The 23,754-nt window shown below is 43.7% G+C and overlaps 5 protein-coding genes across 6 annotated transcripts; 1 reads left to right on the top strand and 4 right to left on the bottom strand.

Annotated features, from left to right (window-relative positions):
• Positions 1-529: 529 nt before the first annotated feature.
• LOC101775196 (xylanase inhibitor protein 1) lies at positions 530-1,889 on the bottom strand. Its single transcript, XM_004955611.4, has one exon. The coding sequence runs from the start codon at positions 1,730-1,732 to the stop codon at positions 845-847; it is 888 nt and encodes a 295-aa protein (XP_004955668.1). The 5' UTR covers positions 1,733-1,889; the 3' UTR covers positions 530-844.
• Positions 1,890-2,901: 1,012 nt separating this feature from the next.
• On the bottom strand, positions 2,902-4,050 carry LOC101774788 (xylanase inhibitor protein 1). Its single transcript, XM_004955610.4, has one exon. It carries the CDS (start codon positions 3,939-3,941, stop codon positions 3,051-3,053), a length of 891 nt encoding a protein of 296 aa, XP_004955667.1. The 5' UTR covers positions 3,942-4,050; the 3' UTR covers positions 2,902-3,050.
• Positions 4,051-8,511: 4,461 nt separating this feature from the next.
• LOC101780757 (DNA (cytosine-5)-methyltransferase 1B-like) lies at positions 8,512-10,035 on the top strand. Its single transcript, XM_004958935.2, has 6 exons — positions 8,512-8,523; positions 8,635-8,832; positions 8,934-9,212; positions 9,293-9,454; positions 9,544-9,762; positions 9,856-10,035. Exons 1-6 carry the CDS (start codon positions 8,512-8,514, stop codon positions 10,015-10,017), a joined length of 1,032 nt encoding a protein of 343 aa, XP_004958992.2. The 3' UTR covers positions 10,018-10,035.
• A 655-nt stretch (positions 10,036-10,690) lies between these two features.
• On the bottom strand, positions 10,691-15,491 carry LOC101773843. 2 transcript variants are annotated; one of them, XM_004955607.3, is made up of 4 exons: positions 14,999-15,491; positions 14,629-14,783; positions 11,513-14,511; positions 10,691-11,181 (listed from the first exon to the last, which is right to left on the bottom strand). In XM_004955607.3, exons 2-4 carry the CDS (start codon positions 14,638-14,640, stop codon positions 11,178-11,180), a joined length of 3,015 nt encoding a protein of 1,004 aa, XP_004955664.1. In that variant the 5' UTR covers positions 14,641-14,783; positions 14,999-15,491; the 3' UTR covers positions 10,691-11,177. The 2 variants fall into 2 exon arrangements, with proteins under 2 accessions (XP_004955664.1, XP_004955665.1); XM_004955608.3 differs by having other exon boundaries at positions 14,629-14,761.
• Positions 15,492-19,440: 3,949 nt separating this feature from the next.
• On the bottom strand, positions 19,441-22,195 carry LOC101773424. Its single transcript, XM_004955606.3, has 3 exons — positions 22,057-22,195; positions 21,657-21,867; positions 19,441-20,167 (listed from the first exon to the last, which is right to left on the bottom strand). The coding sequence occupies exons 2-3, from the start codon at positions 21,776-21,778 to the stop codon at positions 19,576-19,578; spliced, it is 714 nt and encodes a 237-aa protein (XP_004955663.1). The 5' UTR covers positions 21,779-21,867; positions 22,057-22,195; the 3' UTR covers positions 19,441-19,575.
• Positions 22,196-23,754: the final 1,559 nt, after the last annotated feature.

Raw genomic sequence — 23,754 nt, 5'->3', positions numbered from 1 at the left:
TTGGGGATATATTTTAATGAATATTATTTGAATTCAAATTTAGGTTACCCCATGTTTTTTTAATAACGGGGTACGTGGGTAATTTAGATGCAAATTTAAGGAGTTACTTTAAGTATTTATTCTCAGTAATGTTAGCGGTGGGCAATTGAGATGCAAATTTAGAGGCTTATTTTAAATTATTTATTGTAATGACATAAGTGGGTAATTTAGATAAAGATTAGGGGTTACTTTAGTTTATTTTATATAATGGTAGGGGTGGATAATTTAGATATAAATTTAGGGGTTACTTTAGAATACTTTCATAATAGCAAGGTGGGTAATTTTGAATAAAATATAATAGATCCAATGTATGATTTGAGTCTATGAATAAATGGTCGGATGTTTTTTTTTTTGTTGAGAATTTCTAGGATTTCTCTTTTTTTCTAAAGTGTCCACCTAAGTAGGTGGCTTCATGTGGAGACCTCAAAAGGAGTCTCCAATTAGTAATAATAAGATAACCATTAAAAATAGAGCAAATAAATAAGATTAATTAGAACAATCTAAAATGCAAAATTTCTACATTTCTAGATATTCACTCGGGCCAGAACTTCTCCATTGGGCCACTCTTCTAGTTGTTTTATGCATGGGTGGATCGGAAACTGGGCCGGAAAGGCACTGGAAAGTGGATGGGCTTTACTTTCGGCCCACGGACATCAAGCACACTGCACACATACACACAAACACTTCATGGATATACAATCAGCTGTTTATTCTTCCCTTTATTCTTTCTGGCAAGCGCACACATACACACAAACACTTCATGGATGGATGCTGGATGGACAGATCATACTGCAGGACAAGCTCGTCAAGCGTAGTACTTGACGATGCTGGTGTAGTTGGTGAGCTTGTCGTAGTATCGGTCCCAGATCATGAACCCGCCGTAGTTGTCGGCCTTCTGCACCGACGGCGCGACGTCGTAGTAGACGTTCTTGGGGTGGACCCACCCGTGCGTCATCTCCGACGCCGTCATCCCGACGTAGAACCTCGTCGCCGGGTACGCCGCGACCCACTCGTCCCACTCCCGGTGCCAGTACGCCTCGCAGTCGGGGTCGTCGTAGATCCTGACGTGGACCCTCTCGAAGATCCCCGTGTCCACCGCCCGCTTCAGGTACCCCGCAGGCGGGAACCCGCACCGCGGCGTCGCCGTCAGGTGCAGCGGCTTCCCGGGCCCGCCGCGGATGTTGTGCTTGGCCAGCTCCAGCGCCAGCACGTCGTACCGGTCCGCCGCCGTGCCGCGCTCCAGGAACAGGTCCACGCCGTCGAGCCACGCGTCGCCGAAGGGGCGGCTGACGCCGGGCTTGTTCCCGCCGAAGTAGGCGTTCCAGAGGTGGTCGAAGAGGTCCAGCGCCGCCTTCTTGGACGGGAGCGAGTAGCCGGAGCCGAAGCCGCCGACGGAGAGCGACACCGGGATGCCCTTGTACTGGCAGTGCTTGATGTCGTCGCCGATGCCGGCGAGCGGGTGGCCGGAGAGATCCAGGTGGTACCGGCCGTGGCCGTACACGTCGAGGAAGGAGATGATGACCATGGTGTAGAGGTCGGAGTCGCAGGCCTCGCGGAGCGTGCCCTCGTCCTTGTTCCGGCCCCAGAACACGGTCACCTGGCCGGTCTTGTTCCCCGCCGCCGCCGCCTGCCCGATCACGATGGCCGCCAGGGCCATGACGGAGGCTGCTGCCCTCCACCTCGCGAGCGCCATCGTTGCTGGCTACCCTTGCTGATCACTAGCTTGATGGATCGATGGTGTGAACTGTGACGAAGTAGGTGGAATAATCGACTCCGCTTTATATAGATTATTCGAGAGGGAGACGGGAATGTGGAATTCATTGCCGCTACGGATTGATTGATTGTTGACCGGCCGGGGCAGGAAGTTTTCAGCAGCCAGCTAGCTTCTGATTATTCCCTTCTCCATCCGTGCGGAAGACTCGGAGCTTTAGCTTGGAGAACATGGAGGACAGCTCACCAGGCAGGCTGATTCGCCGATCGAACCGACAACGACGCGCATCAACGACGGAGGAGAAGCAGCCATCGATCGTTGACGCACATGGTTTAGTATCTTATCCACGGGTTGACGCGCGTGGTTTTTATGTATAGCTCTGTCGTCTGGTCCACGGGTTGACCAGGAGTACATGCAGCAGCCAGGCTGCTTCCTTTGTTTAATTGGTGCGTTAACTTTAGTGTGTCGTCCAAGTTAACAGATACTGATGCTGCTCATGTTTGTTGTTTCAACCTTCCGCCAGTCAAGAGAGTTATATGACCTTAATTACCTCTCTAATTCTTGTGCTAATCTTAAAGTTACAATCTTTTTAACTTCATTTTTTTTATATATAATGGTGTGACAAAAATCAGGGTGATTGAGCTTATAATACCATTTTGATTTGCTGGTGCATGTTGCTTACAATGAATCATATTGATACTAAAAAAATAAAAAAAATAATTGTAATTGTTGCATTGTCCATTTGTCGGTCGTACCAACGGTCTTGCAGCAAATTAAATTTCCTATCAAAAAAACATTTTCCTTGAAAAGAGCATGCCAATTGGGATGTACTACATTGATATTATGTCATATTGTTGTTTTGGTTTCAGCCTTTAATGATGTTATTTGGTTTCAGCCTTTCTTTTGTAGGGAGGTAAAAAAAATCGCAAGAGATGTATAGCCTCTCCCCACATGGATCCCAGGCAGCAAGCATACATTTTAGACGTGGCCGGGGTGTCACATCGATCCTTATTGGACACCAACACGTCGGAGACCGTATTGATCGAGTCTAATACGTCAGTATACTTGTTGAATGGCCATTAAAAGTACGATCCCAGGACGGATGATGAGTGCTGAATTGCTGATGCCAGAGACGAGTGAAAAGAAAGTGACAGAACAGATGATGATAATAATAATAATGATTAACCGTTTATTCTTGCACGTACAGGCCTCACTTTATTTTTGCAAGCACACGCTAGTGAGGAGATACACACAGCAGAGTAAGGCATGGAACATGGATGGATGGAGCTCGATCAACTGCTCAAGCCCATTGGATGGCGTAGCTGCTGTAGTTGCTCTGCTTGTCGGCGTATCGCTCCCAGATCATGATGCCGCCGTAGTTGGCCGCCTTCTGCACCACCGGGACGACGCCGTAGTAGAGGTTCTTGGGGTGCACGTAGCCCACCGTCTGCTCCGACGCCGGCAGCCCCACGTAGATCATGGAGTTGGGGTACGCCGCCGTCCACTTGTCCCACTCCAGCTGCCAGTAGGCGGCGCAGTACCCGTCGGCGCCGTAGAACCTGACGTTGATGCGTGTGACGACCCCCGTGGCGAGCGCCCGCTCCAGCCGCGGGTCCGGGTACCGGCACCGCGGCGTCGCCGACAGCTGCGCCGGCGTGCGGCCGCGGAAGTCCTTGTTGTAGCTCCACAGCCGGCGCGCCAGCACGTCGTAGTAGTCCGGCGGGCCCTGGTCGATGAACAGGTCGATGCCGTCGAGCTCCGCGGCGTCGCCGAACGGGCGGTGGACGCCCTTGCGGTGGCCGGCTAGGAAGGCGAACCAGAGGTAGTCGGCGAGGTCGGTGGCGGCCTGCACGCTGGGCAGGGAATACTGGGTGCCGAGCCCGCCGATGGAGAGGAAGACGAGGATGCTCTTGGACTGGCAGTACTTGACGTCGGCGCCGATGGGGCCGATCGGGTGGCCGGACAGGTCCAGGCTCGCCTTGCCGTGCCCGAAGACGTTGAGGAAGGAGATGATGACGAAGGTGTAGGTACCGGTGTCGCAGGCCTCACGGAGGGAGCCCTCGGCTTTGTTCTGGCCCCAAAACACCGTCACCTGCCCGGTCTTCCCCGTCGCCGCCGCCGGGCCGGCGAGGAGGACCGCCGCGAGGGCCAGGAGGGAGGCTGCTAGCCTCCGGCGGCTTGCGAGCGCCATTGCTGATGGGTGATTGCTTCTTCTTCTTCTTCTTGCTTGTTTAGCTTCTTATATAGTGTTGGATTGGGATTGGAAACTTGGAATATTGATTAGTGTGCTCATCTTGGTAGCTTGGAATTTGGACAGCGTGGAGGACAGCTCACCAGCCTAATACACCGAACTGAAAATGACATGTTCATGAACCAACCCATTGGTTAGTAGGGCGCATGAATGAGAATGAATTCTGCTGCGCCATTTCTGGCGGCGACAAGCAACCGACGTGGTGTCGGCCCCATTACCATCTTATCCGCTGGTTGACTACGCGCTTCCCTTCTCCACTAACTTCAGTGACAAGAACTTCTCTCGTCCACAGAGTTTTACCAATCGTAGAATAAGTTGACCGTTAAGGTTCGGTAACTTGTACGGTATTGTACGTCTCGTTGGTTACATACTATAGTACTTCATTTCCTTCTAAAATACATAAGGGGTTCTAATTTTGTTTCAATACACAAGGGATTCTAATTTTATTTTTGAGTTAAACTGCTTTAAGTTTGACAAGATTATATAAAGCAATAATAATACCTATGATGTCAAATCTTACTATTACTAATTGGAGACTCCTTTTGAAACTTTCAGGTGAAACTAAGGATCCTAGGCGGACGCTCTAGTAAAAGAGAGATTATTAGTATAATTACTAACTGGAGGCTCCTTTTGAAGCCTCTAGCTGACGCCACCTAGAATCCTAGGTTGAGGCTCTAGAAAATGAGAGAAATCCTACAAATTCAAAAAAAACAAAACATCTAGCCAACAATCGGTAGCCTCAAAGCATCGTAGATCTATTATATTTTTAAAAAATTACTCACATATGCCATTATAAAAGTAGCATAAAGTAACTTCCTAAAACTATATCTAAATTACTCACCTCTGCCATTATATAAAATAAACTAAAGTAACCCCTAATCTTCATCAAAATTACCCACTTATGTCATTATAAAAAATATTTCAAATAACCCCCTAAATTTGCAACTAAATTTCTCACCACTAATACTTAAAAAATAAATTAAAGTTACCCTTAAATTTGCATCTATATTACCCACATATGCTATTATTAAAAATAACACTAGGTAACTCTACATTTGAATCCAAATCGCCTTAATTAAAAATATACACCAATATATGATTCTCAAATCATCTATTTTTACACTATTAGTATATGATAAATAATTAATATATATATATATATATGCATGATGTGTGTCATCATTTATAAAGATATAGAGAAAGTGATGAGAATATAGATTTCTATGTTAAAATTATAGCTCAAACTCAGGGTCCATTAAACAAATTCAAGCGCATACCTGCAATGCAAAGTGAAAATTTAAAGATTATAAATATGGATAAAAAATCTATGGAGTAATTACTAACTAAAATCTATCACAATCGGACGAAAATAATAAGTATATATCTATATAATTATTGTGTTTGAATATTTAACAAATGAGAGGTAGCTTAAGGTAATAGTTTTGCAGCAATGTGGTCTTATTTTTTTCCATTGGAGGCTACGCATTAGTTCTCATGAGACACGCTAGAAAAAAGATAAATCCTAGAAAATTCTCAAAAAAACAAAATTATCAAACATCAATCCTGTAAACTCTAATAATCATTGTCATTGGTCTATTATATTTTCTAAAAAGTTACCTACCTCTATCATTATGAAAATATTGTAAAATAAACTCTAAACCTATATCTAAATTACCGAGCTCTGCCATTATAAAAAAATAATCCAAAGTAACCCCCTGTAATCTTCATCCAATTTACTCATGCAAATCCTTATAAAGCATAACTTAAAATGTAATTCTAAATTTGTATCTAAGTTACTCACATATGTCGTTATTAAAAATAACCTAAAGTAAGCACCTAAATCTTAATCTAATTATCTTCATGTGCATCGTACAGAAATGTCCAAGAGTAAACTAATATACGATTCTAAATTATCTATTTATATATATGTTAGTATAGAAATACTAAGTTAAGGTACATACCCATAATGAGGGTCACTGTGTAAACCATTTATACATGTATGTGGGGAAGTGATAAAAAATATTGATTTTTATGCCAAACATAATGCATGGAGGTGTGATACAAAATGAAAAAAAGCATGAATATGGACGAAAAAGTGTATAGAGTAATTACTAATTAAACGTCAATTATAATTGGATAAAGATAAGTATATATCTATATGAGTATTATGTTGAAGTACTGATAAAATGAGAGAGTAGTAGGTAAAAAAAATTTATTATTAGCAAGTAGTTTAATTTCTAAATAATTTTTAAATTTAATAATTTTTAAATATATTAGCCGTGCGTGAATGAATTCTGCTGCTCCATTTCTGGCCGCCACAAGCAACCGACTGGTGTCGGCCCCATTATCATCTTATCCGCTGATTGACTACGTCTACGTGCCTTCTGATGTTCTGCATTTACTTGAGTGACATGAACTTTTCTCGTCTACGTGCTTCCCTTCTGCAGATTAAGTTGACCGTTAAGGTTCGGTAACTTGTACGGTATAAGTACATCTTTGGTTAATTGAGTGCTCGATCGATATGTGATCCTCAGCTTAAAATTAGGCTCACTTCATTTCATTAGAACAAGTTTTCGACTAACAATTACATTTTCTTACGAGTATATAGGGACAGGGACGGAGTTAGGATTGAAAGATTAAGGGAGCAGCTAAGTTAATTCATGTACAACTAATTTCTTCTTAACCTGAAGGCCTAAAGTAAGAAGCAAGTCCCATCCGTATCAGTTTATCCGTCCTACTGAAGGGGCTCCAACCTAACTGTTAGAGCATCGGCCGATTCAACTACTTCTCAGAGCAAACTAAATGGAATTGGATTAGAAAAAAAGATCTCTCATTGGGTGTTTCGTGTTATGCTCACGACCTTTTCTAGACCAGGCCAAAAGGAGGGGGTTTTTTACATAGAGCATTGCCGGTGACAGCACAGCTTCTATATGAAGGGTCATTTTGTTGTGCTGTGTGCAGTGTGAAATTTGTTTCAGTCATAAGGAATTCCCTCCATTGATTATTTCTAGAAATTCCAATACTAAGTGATGAAATCTAAGAAACAAATGAATTTATATGCATTGGAGAAATATTGGATTATGGTGAGGCAAGCTCGAGCTATGTATACCCATACATGCTCAGAACATATTCTCTGTTACCGCAGAACAGAGCATATACGACGGTAGTATTATTGTACCTCAAGTAAGGACTTTGAATGTTGGTAGTGGACATTCTAATCACACACATGTACAACCACCGTCGGCATTTATTTACTTGTTCATATAAATATAAGTGCAGCAACAAACAAACATTTGATCAATCAAGTCCACACATACACAGCTGAAAGGTCAAACGCCACAGAAATACAGCACACTCAACAAGCATACCAGGCACAAGAACGCAGCAACTGGCAGCAGCAAGCACGAAGGCATGTCTCATGCTGCTATCGCACAAGCTGAAGGGAATCCAGCTGCTGAACTGAACTGAACTGAATGATCGCTGGCACTCTTGTTTCTATTTCTTCACAGATCCAGACAGAGCACATATAGTTCTGTCTCCAACGCAACATCTTATCCAACAAGATGGCATGATCACGCAGACTTCCAATCCGAGGTGTAGTGACGACGGAACGTTCTTCATCGAGGAACGCCGACCCAACAAACGAAGCAGAACAAACCTATGCAGAAGCAGATCACGCTATTTTCTCCAAAGCTGCTGAACCGAAGGGAACTCAGCTGCTGAACTGAACGATCGCTGGCTCTTGCTTTTATTTCCTCCACAGCTCCAGACAGGGCACATAGGGGTCTGTCTGCATCACGCCATCTTATCCATCAAGATGTCATGATCCACTGAGGAACGACGACCAACAACCAAACCAAAACAAAGTAAATTGAAGCAGACAACCTGGACGCAAGCGAAGCATGCATCCGTGTCGTAATTCACACACAAATCAATCGAACTGCCGCCGAAGCAGAATCAGGAGATCCAGCAGTGAAGGGCCTCATTTGCAGGAGGTTGGAGAGGAGAGCATTACAGGACGGGAGAGAAACAATGATTAACCAATTCAGGTGAGAAAATCTATGTACTTTGTAAATAGCATGGTGGGCAAGAGGGATCACCGGAGAACAGAGCTCCTGAGCAGGGTCTTCTTGTAGTACCGCGAGTGGATCGGCTTGTAGCGGGTCACCTGCGAGCCCATCATCCCACTCAAGCCTGTCCCACCATTCCTTCTCGCAGTCGCACTCCACTGCCTTGTCACCGCCACCGACGTCCGGAAGGCGTTTGAGACTCCAGCAGCCCCTGATCTTGATGGTCTCCAGATTGGGTGCGGACATCCTGACCCCACAGATGCTATGTAGTCTAGGGAGCTCATGCAGGTGGATACGCTTGAGACCGGGGAAGTCTAGGGTAACTGGCTGCTTCAGCTGCTTCATGTGGTCCTTGGTGATGGTGTCCAAAGGAAATACCTCCCGGAGATCCCCGCACCACGTGATCTCGAGGGTTTCTAGCTGACTCAAGCTGCTCGGCAATGGCAATGCTGGCGAGTTACCGATCGGGTATAGTGGCAAAGGGAGTACATGCACCTAGGCCAGAACAATCACCTCTTCAGTTTTGCTGATCAGTTACTTGAATTGTTTATCCTTCTTGTCAGGGATTTTATGGGATGAATAGATTCAACCAGAGCCCATGGAGTAAAGTTCAGTGCGATATGATTCTAGCATTCCTCTCATTTGCAGAGTATTTCCGACCTAGATTCTTTCTTTTAGAAAATGTTCGGAACTTTGTTTCGTTCAACAAAGGGCAGACCTTCCGACTAGCAGTAGCATCTCTTCTGGAGATGGGATACCAGGTATTTATTCTGTTCATTCATTATCTACTAAGACCTATAGCATACTTTTCTTTGTGGCGATTGGAATCTGTATACTCAGAAATCGTTTGCCATTTGATCAGGTCCGGTTTGGAATTCTAGAAGCAGGGGCTTTTGGTGTTGCTCAATCTAGGAAAAGGGCATTCATTTGGGCTGCTGCACCTGGAGAGACTCTTCCTGATTGGCCAGAGCCAATGCATGTGTTTGCTAGCCCTGAGCTGAAGATTACGCTGCCTGATGGTCAATACTATGCAGCTGCCAGAAGCACTGCTGGTGGAGCACCTTTCCGAGCAATAACTGTTAGAGATACAATCGGGGATCTGCCTAAAGTGGAAAATGGTGCCAGCAAACTCACACTTGAGGTGACTGCTGCTCCAACCCACCCATTTTCTTTTCTTTCTATGAGTTGTATGCTAAATGAGCTCCCTGTTATCTTGTGCAGTATGGAGGTGAGCCTGTGTCTTGGTTCCAGAAGAAGATTAGAGGGAACATGATGGCACTGAATGATCACATAGCCAAGGAGATGAATGAGCTGAACCTCATAAGGTGCCAGCACATTCCGAAACGACCAGGTTGCGACTGGCATGACCTGCCTGATGAGAAGGTAATATTCTAAACTCTCTTGCTGCATCTCTGTTTCTATTGCTGTACGCCTTCCTGCTGTCCATGGTAACTCTCTTGCTATGCTCACAGGTGAAACTGTCCAACGGCCAGATGGCGGACCTGATACCTTGGTGCCTGCCCAACACTGCCAAGAGGCACAATCAGTGGAAGGGTCTGTACGGGAGGCTGGACTGGGAGGGCAACTTCCCCACATCTGTCACAGATCCCCAGCCAATGGGCAAGGTCGGCATATGTTTCCACCCTGAACAAGACAGGATCATCACGGTCCGCGAATGTGCTCGGTCTCAGGTAAGCTGATGTCCATTGATCTCCATTTGCAAAGAAATGGCAATGATGCTCAGGATTATCTCGGTTTAACACGATCGAATCTTGGTTGTGCAGGGCTTCCCTGACAGCTACGAGTTCACGGGCAACATCCAGAGCAAGCGCAGGCAGATTGGCAACGCGGTGCCCCCGCCTCTCGCCTATGCGCTCGGGAGGAAGCTGAAGGAAGCCGTCGACGCCAAGCGTCAGGAGGCTGGCGTGGCTGCGCCTGCACCATGAGATTGGTATTCATCCGGTGACCAGTGAAGCTTAGCACTGAGGTCGTCCTATTCGACCTTAGGAACAGCAAAGAACAGAGTAGTGTGTACTGTGTACCGTAGTAACTATGCGAGTTGGTTGCGTTTTTATCCTAGTCGTGTATATGCTAGAGAAGTATTGATTGCCACCCTGATTCAGGGTAGAGGTATTTATATAGAACTTCAAAATTTAGTCTTATCTTGGTTTCCGTGCTCAGGAGGCACCATGCCTTTCTTATCTTAAAGCAAGGCTGAAGGGTCAATTTCAAGAAATCCCAGTACAAACTATTCAATCAGAGATATTGGATTACAGTACCAATACATGCCTAGAAAAATTATATGCACATATTCTCAAGAGTACATATGAGGTAGCAAATGTCTCCCAATTAACATATGAGGTAGCAAATGTCTCCCAATTAACATATGAGGTAGCAAATGTCTCCCAATTAAGGAATTCTGGTACTGGATCCATATACATGTTGCCATGCACTCCCTTCATTCTATATTACTATTCGTTTTAGCTTTACTAAATTTATAGCTTTTACTATGCACTTAGATATATGATGTGTCTGGATACGTAGCAAAAGTTATGTATCTAGAAAAGTCAAAACGAATAGTAATTTGGAATGGAGGGAGTACAATAGTGGACATTCAAATCACACATACAACCATCAGTATTTATTGATTTGTTTGTAAATACAAGCGCCTCAACAAACAACATTGATCACTCCATTCCACACAATACTGAAAGCCCACACGCCACAGAAATACAGCACACACCGCAAGCACACCAGCCAAGAGCGCAGCAACTGCAGAAGCAAACCGAAGGGAACTCAGCTGCTGAACTGAAACGATCGCTGGCTCTTGCTTTTATTTTCTCCACAGCTCCAGCCTCCAGATGTGTCTGCAGAAGCACATAGGGGTCTGTCTGCAGCACGCCATCTTATCCATCAAGATGTCATGATAACACGCTTTCAATCTGTGTTATAGTGGTTGGGTTGGATCCACTGAGGAACGACGACCAACAACCAAACCAAAACAAAGTAAATCAAAGCAGAAGCAGACAACCTGGACGCATCCGTGTCGTCATTCTCACACACAAATCAATCGAACAGCCGCTGAAGCAGAATCAGCGACAACACCTCACCTGCAGGAGGTTGGAGAGGAGAGCATTACAGGACGGGAGAGAAACAATGATTCACAAGTTCAGGTGAGAAAATCTATATACTCCCTCCGTTCTTCGCCATTAACTTTTTTCATTTGTTAGACTATGCATCTTTTCTATAAATATTTTTGCAAATAGGTAAACCTACAAGTTAAATTTAAAGTACATTTGACAATAGACATAATGATACACATTTTACTTTAGATACTAATTTGTTCAATAGATATTGGTGGTCAAAGTTGGAGTAAAAAGTCAATAACGTCATATATTTAATAACTACTTTGTAAATAGCATGGTGGGCAAGAGGGATCACCTGAGAACAGAGCTCCTGAGCAGGGTCTTCTTGTAGTACCGCGAGTGGATCGGCTTGTAGCGGGTCACCTGCGAGCCATCATCCCACTCAAGCCTGTCCCACCATTCCTTCTCGCAGTCGCACTCCACTGCCTTGTCACCGCCACCGACGTCCGGAAGGTGTTTGAGACTCCAGCAGCCCCTGATCTTGATGGTCTCCAGATTGGGCGCGGACATCCTGAGCCCACAGATGCTATGTAGTCTAGGGAGCTCATGCAGGTGGATACGCTTGAGACCCGGGAAGTCTAGGGTAGTAACTGGCTGAGGCTGCTTCTCTGCCAAGCCCATGGGGTAGGTCTCCAAAGGAAATACCTCCCGGAGATCCCCGCACCACGTGATCTCGAGGGTTTCTAGCTGACTCAATATCCAAGTGTATATTGACAAAGGGAGTACATATACCAGCCTGGGGCAGCAATCCACGTGCAAAAATACCAGCAATCCACATGGTTGAGTCCACTTCCAGATACAGCTTGCCTTCCGAAGCTGTGAGGCCCAGAATGTCTTCATCCTGTAGTCTTTGATATATATGAGGCCTCTATTTTTTTCTTGGGGAGTGAACACATCCTCCAATCTGGGGCACCTCTCGATTCTGCACCACTCCAGTTGGTACCATTCTGAACCCTGGTACTTGGTGCCCGGAAAAACAGTGATGGACATGCTATCCCGCACATGCAGGATTTTAGCACAATCAACTACAAACCCTGGGACAGTAATGGCGGTATTGGTTTCTTGTATGTGCATGTAGCAGCTCTTTTCGTGAAGATCAGGAACATCCGGGCAAGACCACATCCACATGATCCCTGGAGCATCACCATCACATTTAGCGGTGGTACCTGCTGCTGCGTATATTGCAGGTGCAGGCTGTCGCTGTAGCTCACTGCTGCTGCCGCTCTTGATTCCTTCATCTCTGCAACCAGCAGCAAAAACAGTAGGACTTGGTGTAGGGGAAACCTCCAAATATAGCTCGCGGGATTTGGAATACACTGCCTCAAGGGACATGAGGAGCCTTGCATCCCTTACAGAAATGTACCAAGGAAATTCATTGGTCGGTCGACTGCGATGCAGTACTGTTGTTGCTGCCGATGTTCCTATAGTAGCAGCAGTAGTACCACTCTTGGCTATTTCTTCCCTAGATTGGGCAGTGGGTGCTGACCGCGTGGTGTCAATGCAGAGCATATCTATGTCATGTTTCATCATGTTGTCTTTTGGTGGCCACAGTATTGCACAAAGCTTCTTGCAGTCAAGTAGATAGAGCTCAAAAAGAGCATCAAGGTTTGTTAATGCAGTGAGATCCAGTGTTTTCACTGCTGTGCCTGAGATGTCTATGGTAAGAAAATTAAACAACCACCCACTAAAGATTAGATTCTTCAGTTTAGTACATCCCTTGAAGGAGATTCGAAGTAATCCCATACACTTGCCAATATTGACGGTCTCAAGGCAGCTGCTATTGTTGACTGTGATGCCAAAACTGTAAATGCTGTTTCCTGAAAATTCAAGAACCTCCATCTTGTTCATCTTTGAGAACAGGTCCTCTTCTGAGAAACTGCAGGTGACAGTAGACTTTGTTACTCGGAGCTTGCGGATGTTAGGCAATCGTCCCTGGAGCTGTCCCATGTCCCATCCCTCGGTTCCCATCACATTTAGCTCCCTGAGTTGAGTCATGAAATCCATTGTCTGTGCAGATAAGATCTGATGACAGTCTGTGTAACGCACGTCAAGCACCCATAACCTCTGGAAGCACCGGCAGACGTCCTCCTTCCCTTCTCCGTCTTTGTTGATCCCAGTGTCTTGGCAATGGTCAAGCCATAGAAACCTGAGGCCCTGGCAGTAGAGGAATGGAGGTGATTGGAAGTTGAAGGTGCAGCGTGAGAGCTTGAGAACACGAAGCTTGTCGAGATAGTGTTGGAAAGTGCCCCCATTAAGGATAGCTCTGCCCGGGACCCGATTAAACCCATAATTTGGTGAAATCCAATATGGCTTGCTCTCGACACATAATGACAAGTGAGATGAGGGCACATGTTGATGGTAGTCTACATCCAATGCTATCTCACGCTGCAGCGCATCGGCAGCTCTCCAAAGCCAATCACTATCATCATTAGCGCTGAGGTCTCTTCCTTCCTGTTTTAGCTGTTGTATGATGCCATCACATACCCAGTAGTTGGTGCCATGGGTGGCCAAATCAAAGTCAATCGAGTGGCTGCCTCTGCAACACAGCTCCAACATGTATATGAAGCACTCGGCCACTTGTGCAGGCTGATCGATAATGTCGCCTGACCCAGCTGTGACCTTGCATGCTTCAGCTACTTCCGCAGCCTCTTGGAGTACAAGGTAGGACCAGAGCTGCTCTTGCTTCTCATTCCGCTGGCCCGCCCAGAGAAAAGCATCAGTTGTTCCTGCGCTCTTTATGGCCATGTCAACTTTCACCCGGGTTTTTAGCCGGAATCTCCCTTGGAATGTCCAGAGCACCTTGCTGGTTGAGTACCCGGACAAAAGGAAGCCACAAAAACTGGCCAGATCGATCTCCTCTCCGCTCCCATTGTGGAAGATGACCAAGAATCTACGGTTCAGCTTCTGCATGCACTCATGCATCTCTCTGACGACTTGTTCTACCTCACGGCGAGAGCCCTGGGCCACCCCGCGGAAATCGTCCTCCTCGTCTTGCCTGTCAAACATCTTCATCACTTTATCGGGGAGCTTCAGCTGCTCCGCGACCGCCCTCTGAAATGCTCTCCTGCTCTCCCACATTGAGCAGTCGATGTGGATCACCTGATCAAACTCCAGGTCGGCCAGGGCTCTCTTCACACGTGGTGAAGTTGGGGTGGCGATGGCTCGGAGGACGGCGGACGCCCCCAACCCATCCCAGCCATCGAAGTAGAAGACGTTGTCTCTGCTACTGATACTTCTCTTCAGCACTTCGAGAATTCTTCCAGCAGCCTCGTCTATCGTGTCGGCCCAAAGGCCCTGCATGCAAATGTACATATGCATTAGGCCATCGAGGAACAAGGGTGGTCATCACTTGAGATTAAGATGGAACAAAAACAAAAAAAAAAGATAAATCGTTCTAACTCGGTGGTTTACCTCAGTACGCATAGTGGATTGGATTGGAGTAACCGGCCACGCCTGTCAGCACAGCCTGTGGTGGATTTCTGGGGTGTAGCTGCTAGATCTTCAGCCAATAATACTGCAACCTCCACTTTCCTTTGGGATAATACTGCAGCCAATAATTATGGGATCTAACCCATCACTTAATTAATTTCTCAGATGATCTGGTCACACAAGCATGAAACTAACTAATAAGAGCAGGTATGTAGTACGCCTCATGCATTCTAATTTTTGTGCCATACATATAGCCACTTTCCAAGCTAGTATATTTGCATGATGAGCATTCTACAAATAAACATGTGTTTGCAATGGAGGAAGGGATCGATGAGTAGTTTAAATTACATACCTCAGTTAAGTAGAATTGGCGTGTAGTAGGAGAGACAGACAGGAGCCGAACAGATAGAACCAACGGTTGTGTATTTTCGTGTGTCTCGGAGAGGCTGAGTGAGTGAGGTAGAGTATAGCTAGGTCGATGCAAATTGCCTGGTGGCAGTCCACATAAACTTTGCTTTTAGGCAAATCTCCGGGTAAACTTTTCTTTTCTGTCTGTAAATGGTCATCCGATGATTCTTTGTTACTAGCTCCCAGGAAAAAGAAGAAAGTTGGTTCTTTTCTTTGTAGCCAGCTAGCTGCTGCAGGATTTTTTAAAGGTAAAGGGATTAAAGATTGAAAGGTATATATGCTAGTACTGTTAGAAGTAGTGAAACACAAGGATAACTGTTCTTTGTTATCTGCCTGACGCACTCTCCATGCGAGCGACTGTAGCGCTAACTGAGTATCAACCTTTCCTTTTCTTTTTCTTTGTTTTTGCCTTGTGGGCGACTCAAAGTGATCAAAGATAGAGAATCCAATGTAGATATAGGATCTGAGCTTTCGGCAGTAGCTTGCATTCAAAGTTTCAAACACAGCGTGGTTTCTTAAACAGCATAGTTGGTAAACTTTTCACGTACTCCCTCAATACCCAAAAAAAGATCATTCAAGAATTTTAAAACAGATTAACAAGGAACTAGAATGATCTTGCTTGCCCCTATTTATTAGCTATTTTTATCGCTAATTGACTGCAATATACACATGCACATGCATGCTAAATTAAATAGGGTAAAGTGATTTGTTTTTTAGATAAATTTTGAATTCTAAAAATGACTTGTTTTTTGGGAGAGAGGTAGTAAAACAAGTGGAGACAAAACCTGATTACATGACAACTAAGAATGGCTAATAATAATACTCCTTCTGTTATGGTAGTGGGACCGGCTCTAGGCTTGGACCCACTGTACTGTAGCGTGTGAACAGTAACACGGGATAGATATTAGTTTGTTAGGATATGATTTGGTTAGCTATTTGGATAAGATTTGTTAGTTGCTTTGTTAGTAGGCGCCTGGTTTATAAAGGCAGCCAAGAGTTCTAGTTTAGGCAAGTAAGAAGAACCCTAAAAGTAGTCAGAGCCTTCTGAGGGAGGGTGACGAATAGGTTCTTCATGCTACCTCTAGTTATTCCATATCACCTTCCTGTTACAAATTGTAAAAAGTTTTTGTTCTATCATAAAAAACTTCTCCAAGTTTGACTGCACCTGCAGGAACAATTTAAACTATGCCACCTAACATTTTGTATATTGTAAAGGAACCATAGAACTGTATCATAAGACAAGTTAAAAAAAATATGCCATGGAATATTTCAAATACTCTAATAGGACAACAAGAATGTAGCATAGGAATAATTGAAAATACACCATGAACATTTCAAATATTCTACACGAAAAAATCATCATAGGAACAATTTAAATGTGCCACAGAACAATTCATGAATGCCATGAAAACAACCAAATTACATTATATGATTAGTGAATATAATTTATGAACATGTTCCTCCTTATAGAAGATAAAATAGTTATAAAGTGAACTAAAGTGTCATAAATTCGACAATTAGGAAAAATAAGAAGGAAAAATGGAATAAGAAAAAAAGGAAGAGGTCAAAACACTTTAAAAGGAAATAAAAACCACTATGAAAAATAAATAAAAACTTGGCCATTAAAAAATAAAAGTCATGTATACGACAATCAGGCCCATGAAACATTACCTAGTGGCGCAGCACTACGACCGAGTAAGGAAATCTCAGCCATCCTTTTGCACGGGTTGGGAGCTATGGATAGTCCGCCTAGTCCATGGACAGTAGCTTATTGAGTTGTGACCTGTTCATGGGGTGCTAACTCATGAGATTTTTCTCTAGTAGAAATTACTAACTCAATCCTTAAATATAGGACATTTATGATAAATTAATTAGTCTATTTTTAAACTAGTTATAGCTTATCATGAAAGTTATATACTGAGGATATATAGGCCCCGTTTGGTAGGGCTTCTCAAAGTGCTTCTCCACCGGCTTTTGGTGAAGCCCTACCAAAGGGTCAATTTCAAAACGGCTTCACCACCAAAGCCGGGGAGAAGCCGCAAAACGGCTTACACTAGACAGGAGAAGCCGAAAAAAGTGGATTCACCGGCTTCTCCTCCCTCTCCAAGCATTAAGTGATCATAAAATTACATATATTGCCATTGAGAAGCCGTTTTACCAAATGTTTTGCAAAACGGCTTCAGCTTCACTAAAAAAGCCACTCCACCGAAAAAGCCGAAGCCGAAGCCGTTTTATGAGAAGCCGAAGCTCTACCAAACGGGGTCATAGTAAGGCTCTAGGTATTATAGTTGGTATTGGTTGCCAATCCATGCGAGGCTAAGTTTAAATTTTGGCTTATTAAAAAAATGGAGCATGGTAAAATGATAGTGTCGTGGCAGAGTCGCTAGCATAATAAGATGGATTAAAAAATAAGAAACATTATTAGGCATTGATGAAGGTATATGTTATAATGTTGTTAGAGGAATTTACATATTTTAAACATAATGAAGGAATATGATAAGGATGTATAAAATGAATTATAACTATCCAAATTAGCAATAAACAGAAATTGATCGGTGGTCATCCTTTTCAATCGGATACTTCTGATCCACATTACATGTTGAAGATCAATGTGGATGAAAATTAGATAAACTCTTCAATAAGCTATCAATCTGGGATACTCACTACTAGAAAACCGAAAATTCCTGTTGGTTTGAACCTTCCCTGTCAGTTTTAAGAAAACCGACAGGAAACTTCACCCAATCCCGTCAGATGGGGAAAACTGACAGGAAACATCCAACGAAATCCTGACGGCTTAGTAGAACCGTCAGGATAGTGAAAAACCGACAGGAATGGTCTACTGGTTCCTGATGGTGTGCATAGAACCGACAGGAAAGGGTTCCTATCGGTGAAAAAACCGACGGGAAATCTTTCGCCATGGGGCGCATGCAAAAAACCTATGCAAAAAAATTCACTTGCGCGCGAAAAATTGATCGGCGCGCTCTATCCCATGCTACTTTACACTTGGGCCCACATACTAATGACCCACCCAACAAAATATCCACCGTTCCCTCCCCTCCGAACCCTATCCCATTCGCCGCTACCACCTCCCGATGTCGTCCCTCCGCCAAAGTGCACACCCCCCGATGTCGTCCCTCCCCTCCACGCCCGCCGCTCCCCTGACGCTGTCCCTCCCTCAATGAACGCCGCTCCCCCGATGCCGACCCTCCCTCAACGACCACCGCTCCCCCGCCGCCATCCTCCCCACAACTGACGCTCCGACACCCTCCGCCGTCGTCGCCTTCCCCCCAAGCACCGTCGCCCCCACTGCCGCCGCCTCCCCGACACACTCCTCTTTGCTCGTGGAATCCACAAGAGGTGCAGGCCGCAAGAGGCATGAGAGATCCAAGAGGCGTAGAAGGGAGGATCCACAAGAGGCGAAGGAAGGGAGTCAGTGTCGACCACAAGATCCAATAGTGAAGCCTGCCGCCACCTCCTGCATCTCATGTGATTAATTTGTCCTCTTTCATCTGTTACTTTCAGATATAGAAGTTAATGCATTAACAATATCATGTGCCATTTTACTTGTTCATGTGTGCTTTATGGATGCCTTGATTAAGTTTTTTTTATTTTGCTCATGTTGGATAACCAATATGAAACATTGTATGATAACTTTTTTTTCAAATAAACACTGTGATTCCTCAGTTTTAGAGAATAGATGTAGCCATAGTAGTATTGAATCACTAACTGTAACAATTTGTGAATGGTAACAGTGAAAGTAAACTATGGCTGAGCTTGATTGGATGTATAGTGGATGGAACCATGGTAGACCAACATCTGATTGGATTGACCATACAAAGGAATTCTTGGATTTTCCCTTCGCTAATGATAGTGTAGTACAATATGGTACCATTAAATGCCCTTGCTCTATGTGTCGAAATTATTTTCGGCATGAAAGGGGTAAGGTAGAGCTACACCTATGTCAAAATGGGTTTAAAGAAAACTACAGAATTTGAACCGCACACGGTGAGAGGCGTGGCCAGCAACAGCGTGAATTTGAGGGTTTTGGTGAAATAGATGACATGGATACTATGTTGGCTGACTTAGTTGCAGCTGCTCCATCAATAGTGGATGAGGAGCCAACAGCTGCTGCTAAAGCATTTTATAGGATGATTGCTAGTGCGGAAGAGTTAGTTCACGACCAAACAACACATTCAACTTTGTCCACCACAGCTCGGTTGATATCTATAAAGTCACAGTGCAACCTCTCTATTGCGTGTTATGATGATATCGTGGCACTCATCCAAGAACTCTTACCTGCTGATAGTAAATTGCCAAAGGACTTCTATCGTTCAAAAAAAATTGTTAGAGGGTCTTGGCTTGCCTTATCAAAAGATTCATGTTTGCTACAACAATTGCATGCTTTATTATAAAGATAATAAGGATAAACAGAAATGTGACTTTTGTGATACCCCTCGCTATGTGGATGACTCAAACAAGATCCCGCGTAAAGTGTTGCGCTTCTTGCCCATAACAGATAGGTTACAAAGATTGTATGCACATAAGAAAACAGCAAAAATGATGCGATGGCATAAAGAAGCCCCCCATTCTATGTCTGGTAGAATGGATCACCCACGTGATGTTGAAGCTTAGCAACAGAGACCAGCCGCAACAAGTGGCCAGGTCGAGCTCCTCACTGCTCCCATTGTGGAAAATCACCAATAATCTGCGGTTTGCCTTCTGCGTGTGCTGATATATCTCCCAGACCACTTGTTGTAGCTCAGCGCGGGATCCCTTGGCCACGCCTCGGAAATCATCCTCCTTATCTTGCTGCTCAAACATCTTCATCACTTCATCGGGGAGCTGCAGCTGCTCCTCGACTGCCTTCTGAAGGGCTCTCCTGCTCTCCCACATTGAACAGTCGATGTGGATGACCTGCTCGGCCAGGGCTCTCTTCACATCTAGTGAAGTTGGGGTGGCGATGGCTCGGAGAACAGCGGACGCCCCCAACCCATCCCAGCCATCGAAGTAGAAGACATTGTCTCTACTACCGACGCTTCTAGTAGTATTAGCCTTTTCCTTTAGCGCATCAACAACTTGTTCAGCAGCCCAATTTCGTGCTAGCCTCAATAACCTGCGCACATTCGCATATGCATCATTCAGTGTTCATCGAGCATTCGGGGTGATCGGTGATCACTTTTCACTTGAGATTATGGCACCCTTCCTAGCATATACTCCCTCCGTCCTCAAATATACGACGTTTAGGATAAGTAAATTAGTTCATTCTTATAATGTTTTCTATAATAATAGTGGTGGGTAACTTTTTAGAAAATAAAATAGACCAATGATTATAATTATTAGCGTTTACATGATTGATATTTGATGTTTATGACTTTTGCGAGATTTCTAGGATTTTTTTAGCGTGTCTTTTGAGAACAAATGCGGAGTCTCCAACGGAAAAAAAGGGCCCATTGCTAAAAAGAACTATTATAGAATATTTTCATGATGATAGTGTTGGGTAAATTTTTAGAAAATAAAAAAGACCAATGACTATCATTATTAGAGTTTCTAGGATTGATGTTTGATGTTTCTAATTTTTTTATAATTTCTAGATTTTTTTCTAACGTGTCTTGTGAGAACTAACGCGGAATCTCCAATGGAAAAAAATAAGACAACATTGCTTAAAAAAACTATTACTTGAGGTACCTCTCATTTGTTAAACATTCAAACACAATACTTATATAGATATATTTTGTGATAGGTTTTAGTTATTAATTACTCTATAATATCTTCATCCACATTTAAAATATTTAACTTTTCATTTTGCATTGCATGTATGCGCTTGAATTTGTTTAATGGACCCTAAGTTTGATTTACAATTTTAACATAGAAATCTATATTCTCACCACTTCCTCTATATCTTTATAAATGGTGACACACATCATGCGTATATACCTTAATTATTATATCATATATTAATAGTGTAAAAATAGATAATTTAAAATCAAATATTGATGTATATTGGGGTATATTTTTAATAAATATGATTTGGATTTAATTTAGCTTAGTTCATATTATTTTTAATAATGGAATATGTGGGAAATATAGATGCAAATTTAAGTTATTTTTTAAGTATTAGTGGTGGACAATTTAGTTGCAGATTTAGAGGGTTATTTTGAATTATTTTTCATAATGGCATAGTGGGTAATTTAGATGAAGATTAGGGGTTACTTTAGTTTATTTTATATAATGGTAGAGGTGGGTAATTTAGATATAGATTTAGGGCGTTACTTTAGGATATTTTTGTAATGATACAGGTGGGTAATTTTTTAGAAAATATAATAGATCCAATGGCTGTGATGATCTGCGCCTACCGATTTATGGTTAGATGTTTTGCTTTTTTGTGAGAATTTCAAGCATTTCTCTCTTTTTCTAGAGTGTTTACTTAGGTTCCTAGGTGGCTTCACCTGGAGGCTTCAAAAGAGACTCCAGTTAGTAATAGTAAGATAAGATGCGTTGGATAGAGCCCTACCTTGATCCAGAAATGCCACACAGAAATTGTACCCAAGATACAGTGGAGGTGGATAAAAAAAAACATAGAGCATGCCATCTGGCGAGTTTACCTGAGTACGCATGGTGATCGGATTGGATTGGAGTAGCCGGCCGCGCCGGTCACCTCAGTTTGGTGGATCTCTGCGGTGTAGCTTCTAGATCTTCCGCAATGGAGTAACACTGCAACCTCCATTCCATTTTGGAAGAACCATGCAGCTGCCAACCTCCCGCAGTTCGACTCCTTTTCGATGGTGGAATCTAACCCATCGCTTAGTTTCTTCCCTGGGTCAACGCACAAGCATGAAACTAGCTCAGATCAGGTAAGTAGTACGATCTTATGCATTGTAATTTTTGTGCCATACACGATATATCAACTTTTCCAAATCAGTTTATTTGCATCATGAGCAACCTACGTAGTTACAAATGAACCTGTTTCTGCAATGGAAGAGATCGAGTAGTTAAGTCACTTACCTCAGTTAAATAGCATTATTGGTATGCAACAGCAGGAAATAGGCGTACAGAAGCCAAACAGATGATACCAACGATTGTGCGTGTCCAGGCGCGCGAGAGGGAGCGAGAGAGAGTACTATAGATGGAAGCAAAACGGGGAGCTGGTGGTCCAGGTGACCTTTTCTTTTTGTGTCTGCATGCAGTCACCAGCAGATGATTCTTTGCTTAATCACAATTCACAAGAAAACGAAAGGAAGATGATTCTTTGCTTGTAGACAGCTAGCTGCTGCAGGATTTTTGAAAGGTAAAGGGATTAAAGATTGAAAACTATCCATGGCGAGGGCACATTATGTTACCCTGGTGCACAGGCACCAGGTGTGTCAAAATTAAAATTTACCAAATGTCACGAGGGAAATGTACATGGTCCTTGTGATGTACATTGGGTGGTGCACCACCTAGATTTTGATGTCTGCTTCGGCCCATGATGCCAGTACTCTAATAAGCAGTGAACTACATGGATATTTATTTTTTGTTATGCGTTTGATCCACTTCTCCCTGTAGAAATAATTGATTACTAGCCTTTCTTTTTTCCTTTTCCTTTTTCTTTTGCCTTGTGGGCACGCAACAAAGCTAGAGAATGCGATGTAGACATAGAATCCGAGGTTCATATTGAAAAGATCAGTGACCTACATGAGGGGGCACCAGCTTTCGTGTTCTTTCTTGACGCTTCGTTTCTTAGTGAAATACCGTGGGGTGGTCTTTCCTCCACCAGCCGAGTAGAAGAATACAAGGTGATCGAGTAAACAACCCTAAGAGATGTGATCCCTTGCGCAAACGCAGAACCCTGAAGGCCAACAAACTAAGACAATGACTAACCTCGCTCTGCTAAAGAGTTGTCACACCATAACTCAAGTTATTAACCACTACCATGATACAGTTTAACCTTGACTGAGAAGCCTGCAATTGAGAAGCGCTTATGTTTATCAGGCATTTGAGGTGCCTGTTCTTGGTCATTCAACTGGAGAGGCTGCAGCCAAAGTTGCAGAAATGCATGGTTTTGAAAATACATCAGCTTAGCGATTTTTCCACGGTAAACACTTTCTACTGACCAGCCACTAAATGAAACGGGTTGCTGGCGAACCAAAAAGACAAAGAATCACATAAAACAAACATATAAACAGTGCAAACTGCAAATTAATCATTAACATCTGGATTCATAACTCATAAGTCGAGGAAAAGGCCTCCCTTTCTTAGTATAGTATCATTCATCGATATGTGTATGGTGTTAAGTGACAATAGCAGTAGATCATAGCCAGAGAATGCAGAGGGTTAAGGATACGTAGGATTTTGATATATGGATGTGCAGAAGGTTGTTATGGCTTCTTCTTCTTTATTTCTGATGGATACATAAAAGCTAATCACTACTAGAGAACTAACCTTCCATCTAACCTTTTTTATCCCAGATGACTCAGGTAAAACATGAGGTACCGAAAGGACACCGACGAGAGGGGCTTTAGTCGCGGTTAAAAAGATCTGGCAGCGACGCACCCCGCTTTTGTCCTGGTTGGAAATTCCAACCGGGACAAAAGACCCTCCTTTTTATCACGGTTGGTAATTCCAACCGGGACTACCAATCGGGACAAAAGGGGGGTCTTTTGTCCCGGTTGGAATTTCCAACCGGGATGAAAGGCGCTCCCCACGCGTGCTCCCGCCCCCCCC

This window comes from Setaria italica, chromosome II, assembly GCF_000263155.2.
Source record: "Setaria italica strain Yugu1 chromosome II, Setaria_italica_v2.0, whole genome shotgun sequence".
NCBI lineage: Eukaryota > Viridiplantae > Streptophyta > Magnoliopsida > Poales > Poaceae > Setaria > Setaria italica.
Note: the sequence above shows the minus strand (reverse complement) of the source record. Positions and strands in the feature narration are given on the sequence as shown.

Excerpts from the sequence above, each read along its gene's own strand:
- LOC101775196 (XM_004955611.4), bottom strand. The coding sequence starts at position 1,732 with ATGGCGCTCGCGAGGTGGAGGGCAGCAGCCTCCGTCATGGCCCTGGCG.
- LOC101774788 (XM_004955610.4), bottom strand. The coding sequence starts at position 3,941 with ATGGCGCTCGCAAGCCGCCGGAGGCTAGCAGCCTCCCTCCTGGCCCTC.
- LOC101780757 (XM_004958935.2), top strand. Across the intron at positions 8,833-8,933 it reads TTCTGGAGATGGGATACCAG|GTCCGGTTTGGAATTCTAGA; the intron begins GTATTTATTCTG and ends CCATTTGATCAG. Across the intron at positions 9,455-9,543 it reads ATGACCTGCCTGATGAGAAG|GTGAAACTGTCCAACGGCCA; the intron begins GTAATATTCTAA and ends CTATGCTCACAG.
- LOC101773424 (XM_004955606.3), bottom strand. The coding sequence starts at position 21,778 with ATGGAGGTTGCAGTGTTACTCCATTGCGGAAGATCTAGAAGCTACACC. Across the intron at positions 20,168-21,656 it reads CGATCACCATGCGTACTCAG|GTTATTGAGGCTAGCACGAA; the intron begins GTAAACTCGCCA and ends GAATGTGCGCAG.